This window comes from Crocuta crocuta, unplaced genomic scaffold (genome assembly GCF_008692635.1).
Source record: "Crocuta crocuta isolate KB4526 unplaced genomic scaffold, BGI_CrCroc_1.0 scaffold415, whole genome shotgun sequence".
Lineage (NCBI taxonomy): Eukaryota > Metazoa > Chordata > Mammalia > Carnivora > Hyaenidae > Crocuta > Crocuta crocuta.
This window is the reverse complement of record NW_027531525.1, coordinates 1,531,043-1,539,113: the sequence shown is the minus strand read 5'-3', so window position 1 is coordinate 1,539,113 and position 8,071 is coordinate 1,531,043. Positions and strand designations below refer to the sequence as shown.

The 8,071-nt window shown below is 61.9% G+C and overlaps 1 protein-coding gene across 6 annotated transcripts in view; it reads left to right on the top strand.

Annotated features, from left to right (window-relative positions):
- Positions 1 to 7,120, top strand: part of CELF3 (CUGBP Elav-like family member 3) — a 13,706-nt gene extending 6,586 nt beyond the window's left edge. For 2 of the 6 annotated variants that reach the window (XM_077772545.1, XM_077772548.1), the window contains 11 exons: positions 665 to 713; positions 1,162 to 1,290; positions 1,438 to 1,517; positions 2,059 to 2,202; positions 2,356 to 2,497; positions 2,754 to 2,903; positions 3,193 to 3,258; positions 3,375 to 3,509; positions 3,757 to 3,900; positions 4,586 to 4,723; positions 6,349 to 7,120. In XM_077772545.1, coding sequence (XP_077628671.1) covers positions 665 to 713; positions 1,162 to 1,290; positions 1,438 to 1,517; positions 2,059 to 2,202; positions 2,356 to 2,497; positions 2,754 to 2,903; positions 3,193 to 3,258; positions 3,375 to 3,509; positions 3,757 to 3,900; positions 4,586 to 4,713 — 1,167 coding nt within the window. In that variant the 3' untranslated portion in view covers positions 4,714 to 4,723; positions 6,349 to 7,120. Of the gene's footprint in view, positions 1 to 164; positions 212 to 319; positions 360 to 664; positions 714 to 1,161; positions 1,291 to 1,437; positions 1,518 to 2,058; positions 2,203 to 2,355; positions 2,498 to 2,753; positions 2,904 to 3,192; positions 3,259 to 3,374; positions 3,510 to 3,756; positions 3,901 to 4,585; positions 4,724 to 6,348 lie in introns of those variants that run through there. The other 4 variants (XM_077772550.1, XM_077772549.1, XM_077772546.1 and 1 more) reach the window with 4 other exon arrangements.
- The last annotated feature ends 951 nt before the right edge of the window (positions 7,121 to 8,071 follow it).

Sequence of the window (8,071 nt, the reverse complement as noted above, 5' to 3'; positions counted from 1 at the left end):
TCTGGGTGTGGGGAGCAGCAGAAGTGATGACGTCACCACGGTCGCCAGGGCGACGGGAGGGATAAATCAGGCTGAGTGGGCGGTTGCCATGGCGCGCATTCTCCCGTTGCCACGGAGACTGGGCATCTGCTCCCTTTGTGCTGCCCGAGTGCCTTCCCCCTGGGGTCAAGGGGTGTGGGGGGCAGAGAGAGAGGCGGACACACCTCCAGGGGTCAGAAGGAAGTCGGGACATCTGTGGGGTGTCCCTCAGTCTAGTCTTTGGGGCTGCTGGATGGAGTGGCCTCTGTTGCTCCTACTTTGTGAAATTGAGGCAGCCCTTGCTGGATGGCCCCTCGGTCGGGCTCTGATTTAGGACCCAGGTCCTCTGGGCAGCTGCATTCGCCCCCGAAGGAGAGCATCCCTATCCCTGGCCAAGTCACCTGGGTCCTCACTGGAGCCTGGAGCCAGCCCAGGACCAGCCTCCTCTACACCCTCAGCTTGCTCTGCCTCTAATCCGCTCGGGTCCTAATCCTGAGCAAGATTAGGCCCATCCCTTCCTTCCTATCAGCAATTTAGGGCCTGGGGTTTCCTCCCTCTAGCCTCTCTGCAGGTCCTGGCTTGGGGAGGGCTCTTGGGGGTGCTTAGAGGGGGTCCCCAGCAGCTGCCTTCTCTTCTCTCCTTTTAGATGAACAGGCCGATCCAGGTCAAGCCAGCCGACAGCGAGAGCCGAGGAGGTAGGTTCTGTACCTTTAGACTTTGGACTCAGTCCGGCCCCACCAACTTGCAGGCCCGGGGCTTGGAGAAACTGAGGCGCAGCCTCTCTGGAGGAAGAAAATCTGAGAATTCCGAAGGGTTCCCAGTCAAGGTGGGGATTGAAGTCAGTGTGGCCAGAGGGCATGTGATCCAGCCCATTGTAGAGATGGCAACACTGAAGCCCAGAGCCAAGTGCAAGTCCTCTGGAGCTGGAACGAGCACTCCGTGTAGCTGTGCCCCATTGCCCCAAGCATCACCAGTGTCACACGCTAGAAGCATTAATCCCTTGGTGAGGGCAGCGTTGGCAGCCCCAGGGAGCTGCTGAAGTCCGAGAAGGGCAGGATTTCTCCCTGCCCCTAGTGGAAGTAGAGCTGGGAAGGCGGCCAGGAGGCCCTGCACATGCCCCTCCTCCTGTGCCCCACCCCCCAGAAGACCGGAAGCTCTTTGTGGGGATGCTAGGGAAGCAGCAGACAGATGAGGACGTCAGAAAGATGTTCGAGCCTTTTGGGACCATAGACGAGTGCACGGTGCTCCGGGGGCCAGACGGCACCAGCAAAGGTACCAAGTCGCTACCAGTTCCCCAATGGGGCCCTCTGGTCTTCCTGCCCCTCCCACACTGATTCCTGGGCAATGATGGGGGGGTCGCTGCTGGGGCCCTTGCGGGGAGGGGCACTCACCCTCTCCTCATTTCTCTTGAATCCATAGGCTGTGCCTTTGTGAAGTTCCAGACCCATGCTGAGGCCCAGGCGGCCATCAACACCCTTCACAGCAGCCGGACTCTGCCAGTGAGCGCCCCCCGCCCCACTTACATTCACAGCTCAGATGACAGCACCCCGACCCCTACCCCCGTCCCTCATCTCCACTCCACTGCCTTGCCCTCCTCTCTGGCCTCCTCCAGCACTCCCATCTCCTCTCCCACCTTCCCCTAGCCCCCACCCCACTGGCTGCGCGTCTGGACACTTGCTCCACTCCAGCAGAGCAAGCCCCTCAGATGGAGCTAGCTGACTCTAAAACTTCCCCTGTAGAGGCAGGGCAAGCATTTAGCAGGACCGCGGCCAAGCAGACGCAGCATGGGACAGAGAGCCGCACTCCAGACTAAGATTCTTACAACAGTTCTCGCAAATGCTCTTGGTTTGGCTTCTTCTTTAGTGCAGGGTGGCATTAAGATGTGAGGCTTCCCCTTCCCAGCACATGGGGTAGGGGTCATGGTTGCCCTCCCAGCGGGCAAGCCTTGAGGGGTGGAACCGAGGCCGGGCGCTGAGGGCCCTGGGGAGAAGAGACCCCGCCGACTCTGTCCCCCTGAGCACGCCTCTGGCCCACGCCCAGGGTGCGTCATCCAGCCTGGTGGTGAAGTTTGCTGACACGGAGAAGGAGCGAGGTCTCCGCCGGATGCAGCAGGTGGCTACCCAGCTGGGCATGTTCAGCCCCATCGCCCTGCAGTTCGGAGCCTACAGCGCCTACACCCAGGCCGTGAGCACTGACCCCTGGTGCTGGGCCAGGCCCGTCCCTGTCTCCTCCCAGCCTCCGGGACCTGCCCCCACCCTCCCAGTGCCAAGGCCCAGGGTAGGGAGGGGAGAGAGGCCGGGCACTGGACCTACCCGCTCTCCTGTCCCCTTCCCCCAGCTGATGCAGCAGCAGGCGGCCCTGGTGGCGGCTCACAGTGCCTACCTCAGCCCCATGGCCACCATGGCGGCCGTGCAGATGCAACACATGGCCGCCATCAATGCCAACGGCCTCATCGCCACCCCCATCACCCCCTCCTCAGGTAAGGTCGGGCAAGGCCTGCTGTGAATGGGCCAAGTCGGATGAGCTACCACAGGGGGTGGGGAGGAGTGGGGAGGGGGTGGGCACAAGGTACTGCTCTGGGGAGCCAGAGACAGGGTCTGTCTGGAGGGGACTTCAGGACTGAGAGCGTCTGGCCTCCTCCCTTCTGCCTCAGACTTGCTGACTGGTTCTCTGCACTTGTGTGCCTGTGTGTCTGCCTCTCTGCTCTGCTCTGTCGCTTCCCCCCCCATCCCCAGGAACCAGCACCCCTCCTGCCATGGCCGCCACGCCTGTCTCTGCAATCCCTGCCGCCCTGGGCGTCAACGGCTACAGCCCGGTGCCCACCCAGCCCACCGGGCAGCCTGCCCCCGATGCTCTGTATCCCAACGGGGTTCACCCCTACCCAGGTGGGGGTCTCTGCCTGCTCACCCGTCCCCAGCAACCATCCAAGCCACCACGCCCTCTGCTGGCAGTCGGCGGGGACACAGGCCTCTGGGTTATAGAGCGCTTTCTGCCCCTCTTTCCTCCCTGGGCCCGGGTGTCCCTTCCCGCTGTCGGCCAGGGAAGCTGAGGCCTGGAGAAGTCCGGGGTTGCACAGCCAGTCACAGGCTCCGGGCTCTGAGGGTCGGCGCGCTGTCCCATCCGGCCCGNCCCCCCCCCCCCCCCCCCCCCCCCCGCCGGTGCTGCTCTCCCCAGCCCAGAGCCCCGCGGCCCCCGTGGACCCCCTGCAGCAGGCCTACGCGGGCATGCAGCACTACACAGGTGAGGAGCACAGGGCCCCCGACGGGAGAGGGGGAGGGACCCGGGGCTGGCCAGAGTGCGTTGGAAGCCAGGGGACTCTCGGGACCCCATTAGTGGTCTCCGTTTTCCTACCCCAGCAGCCTACCCAGCAGCCTACAGCCTGGTTGCGCCCGCGTTCCCACAGCCCCCCGCCCTGGTCGCCCAGCAGCCCCCTCCTCCTCCCCAGCAACAGCAGCAGCAGCAACAGCAGCAGCAGCAGCAGCAAAGGGAAGGTGCGGCTGGGGCACGACCTGGGGGGCGGGGGAAGTGCCCTAGTACTGGGCTGGGGACCCCCTGGGGCCCGCTCAGAGCCTGGCCCTGGACCCTCCTGTGGGAAGAGGTGGCGGGATGGGGCTTGGGCACTCTGGCCTGCATGGTGGGGGGCGGGGCCTGGAGGGTCCTTCCCGGCCTGCTTTCCCCTGACCCCTGCCACCAGTGCCCCCCTCACTGAGCTCTTCCTCCGTCTCTGCTGCCACCCAGGCCCTGACGGCTGCAACATCTTCATCTACCACCTGCCCCAGGAGTTCACGGACTCAGAGGTCCTCCAGATGTTTGTCCCGTTTGGCCACGTCATCTCAGCCAAAGTCTTTGTTGACCGGGCCACCAACCAGAGCAAGTGTTTCGGTAAGATGGGGTGATCCCGGACCTAAAATACTGCACGTGTTTGGCAAACGCCGGCTGAGGACAGGGTATGGGACACCGGAAGGCATTCAGGGTCGTGGTGGGCCCCAGCTTTGAGATCCGGATTGTCCCGGTGTTGTCAAGAGCCAGTCCTTACACCCTCGACATCCCATACCAGCTTCCGTCCAGGCCGGGCTCGTCCTCTGAAAACCAGGGCTTTGCCTTTTCCCCTGGAGCACTGGTCAAGTTCATGCTCCAGCAGGTCTGGAGGAGAGGCTCAGAAACGGGATGTTTGGTTTTCAAAAGGAAGGCTTAGCAAGCGGAGTGTTTTGCCTTCATGTCTGAAAGGCTGTGTCAGGGGAGAGGGGAGCTGTCCTCCCTGCTTGTGAAGTCAGGCAGGGCCAGAGGTGGTGTTTTCCAGGGGCAGGTTCAGAGTTAACCGGGCTAAGGCAGGGCTGTGCTAGAAAGACTGTCCTAGTGCACGTGACTGGCTGGGCCGCATTCATTCACTCAGCCCATTGGTTAGCAGCTGCTCATCAAATGCCTACTATGTGCCAGGCAGCCTTCCAGGCATTCGGGGTCCCTGCAGGAAGTAGCGGGGTGCCGGGGAACCAAAGAGCAGGCTCTGGCCCTGAGCACAGGAGAGGGAGGCGAGGTTGGACCGGGCCTTATGCCCCTCTCATCTCAGGCTTTGTGAGTTTCGACAATCCGGCCAGTGCCCAGGCTGCCATCCAGGCCATGAACGGTTTCCAGATTGGCATGAAGCGCCTCAAAGTCCAGCTAAAGCGGCCTAAGGACGCCAACCGGCCCTACTGAGGGCCCCCAGGTGGGTCCTGCCCCTGTCCTGTGACCGCTCCGGCTACCGCACACTGAAACCAGGGCCCTCCCTTAGACCCTCCTCCCCCATTCCCTCAGCCTCAGGGATGCCTGCCCCCACCCCACCCCGACCGGGCACTTTAAGCAGAGACCTGGTATCATCGCTCCCTCCACTGATGTGTTTCAATCACCTGAGTCATTCTCTCTCTCTCTCTCTCTCTCTCTCTCTCTCACACACACACACACACACACACACACACACACACACACACACACTGTGACCCCAGAGAGAGCCAAGTCTGTCTGTATCTGTGTCTACTGCCCAGGTCTTCCTCAGCATCTGGTCTTGTTTGCCTGGTCAGTGTCCATGTGTTTGTGTGTCTCTCTTTCTGGTTTTCCTCTGGGTTGGAGTGGAATTAGGGGAGTAGAGATGGGGGGGCAAGGAGGCTGGGTGAGGCACTGGAGGGTCCTAGAATCATGGCTCCTGGAATCTCTATTCTCCCGAGAGGCGGGGACATCGGGCCCTCGGGGTCCTGGCCCAGGCAGTGTAGACTCTGGGCTCTCGGGTAATATAGACCCGCAGGACAGCGCAGAGTACACAGGACAGACGGGGGGGGCGGCCAAGCTTCAGGCCTCCCACGTTCAGGCGGAGGAGGCCGAACAAAATGGCGCAGCGCCTGAACTTCACTGAACGGGTCCCCTCCACCCCTTTGCCCACCACCACCCCAGCCTCATAGCCGCAGAGCTGTGAACTTTGGGGACTTTTGTGTTTGTTTAATCTCCTTTGGACCAACCCCCTGAAAAAACACAACCCAAGAACAATACCCACGTTTTCTGTTTCTCCCCCTTTCCCCCCAATCCTGGCTGCTTAACTCCCCCCACCCCGGGGGCCCCCCAGCCCAGGGCCCGTGTCCATTGTCGGCCGAAGCCCCCATCCCCGGACCCCTGCTCCGGGCCCCTGTAAGTTGCATGGAACGAGCGTGTTGTCTTTGGAGCCGATTGTTTGTTATTCGGGGAGGGGGCCGTGGAGGGAAGCGCCCCTCAGCCCAGGGTCAGGGCCGGGGGCAGCTCGCGGGACGTGCTTGGTCAACAGTGGTTGGTGACTGTGGTCTGTGTTCTGTGCATCTCTCTCTTGCTTTCTTTGTTCCTTTCTGGAAAGGAATGAGAGCGCTCTCTAGGGGCTGGGGGAGCCCCAGCCCCAGGCCCAGCCCCGGGCCCTAGCCTGGCCACCTTGCTCTTTCTCCAGGTGTCTGTCTGCCGCCCCTTCTCCTCCTTTCTCTCCGCGATCTCTGCCTGCCTGCCTGTTGTCTCTCACTCCTTGGCTTTGTCCCCTCCAGTCCCCGTCACCGTATCTTCCAGCCTCTCTCTCTCACGGGCTGTGTGACTGTCTCCTTCTGAGTATCCTCTGGTTTCCTGTATCATGGGCCCTCTCCCTCCCGTCTCCTCCACCCCTGCCCCTTGTCCAGCTGCTGGGGGGCTCCGTCTGGACCGAAGCCTTTCCGGTGACCTGCCTTCCCCAGGCAGCCCCACCCTATGCTGCGCCAGCCAGCCCAGCTACCTCTTCCCCTGCAGGGCCCGTGACCTGCACCAGCTCTGTCTCCCCCACGGCTTCACCCCTGTCTCCTTCCTTCACAGGTCTGGAGACACCAGAGGAAGGGGCGCCGCACCCCTCTCCCCGCGACTGGCCCCAGCCCTCTCTGCACACCTGCCCAGGGCCTCCAGGGGGCTCTGGGGCAAAAGCTGCTTCACAGCCCTGGGGGAACAGGACGCTGGCCCGCTCCCACCACCCCGCCCCTCCTGAAGGGCCTGTTTCCTCCCAGGTGCCCTTTTGGCCTTTGTGAGGGAGCAAGGGACAGGCCCGAAGGGGTATCTGCCTTCTGCTGGGGCTCCTGTGGTGACCTTCTGTGCCCAGCTTTTACACTCGCGTCCCCCACCAGCGGGCCTGCGGCCCCGGGAGGGCAGCGGGGGCCTCCCACAAGCCCCCCACCTCACCCTTGCCCCAGCCTCTTCCCCGCATTAGGGGTTTCTCAGAAGCTGGCTCTCACACCGCCTGCCACCCTCAGCTGGAGGTAGGATATTCCCAGACCCTGGGCTCCCGGCCCTAAAACACTGCCTCCCCCATGGGCCCCTCTGAGGAGGGTGTGGGGGGGCCCTGAGGGCTGCCTCTCCACCAGTCAGCCACAGAGACCCTTCTCCTTCCATGAGGAAAAGACCTCCCCCGAACCCCTAAAAATGTTTACAGTCTCTGCTGGTCCCCTCTGTGTAAATACCACCACCCGTGCGTTACCCAGCCCGGCCCGGCCCGGACGCTGCCAGCTCTCTTTCTGGGAGTTTAGACAATGTTTCCCTTGGATTTTTTCTCTCTCTTGATTTCTCCCTTTGCTTTGGGGGTAATTGGGTGTTTGGGAGGAGGGGTGTGGGGAGGGCTACAGGGGTTTATTACCTGATCATTTTCTTTAGGAAGAGGTTTTAGGGGAAAGAACCGGGTGGGGGGAGGGAGTGGTGAGGGGAGACGGGGAGTCCGTTTCAGACACTTCTCTATGCTTAACTTATTTATTTATTGCATTTTACTTTTAAAGAGTTGGTCTTTTCTGTCTAAATAAAGAAAAAAGTTTAAAAGCATCAAATAAGAGTCTTGCAAGGAGGAGGGTAGGGGAGCTTGTGCTCTGGGGAGGGGAGGAAGGGAGGTAGAGGAGGGACACTCGTCAGGAGGGACCGAGACCGAGACCTTCCAGCAGGTCCAGGCCTTGACTGGCTTCATGATCCCATTCTTCCGCCCTTCCCTGGGGCTGAATTCTGGAATGCCGTGTAGCAAGAACGCAGGTCCGCGGGCCTCTGGTTCCCAGCCCTTTCCCTCTGAAGCCTGCGGGCTTGAGTCTCACACTCCTGATCTCCACTTCTCCCTTGTTCCTGGGGGTGAGCTGTTCTGCCCCCACCAGTGCGCGTACAGGGGGTGACGCGTTTGCTCTGTGAATTCTGTGGCGGGCCCTTGCTGCGCCTTTCCTCATTTAACCTCCCAACGACCCTGTGAGGCGGGATATGACTTTACAGACAGCTTCAGAAAGCCTTTGGAGAGCAGTGGACTGAGCCAGGGCCACAAAGCTCCTGAGGGATGCCTGCCGGAAGGAGGCCCGGCCTGTCAGCCCCCAAAGCCCACAGAGCTCTCACAACAGCCTCCACCACCTGTTCTGTGACCTCAGGCTGAGGTCCCAACAAGCGTCAAGCCTCAAGCCAGCATGGCTTGGCGTGGCAGGGACTCCCGTCAAGCAGGAGGGAACTACATATGCCCTGAGGCCCCTCCGGTTGGTCCTGAGAGTCTCCTCTGTGAGCTGCGAGGTGGGAGGGGGGGGGGGGACAC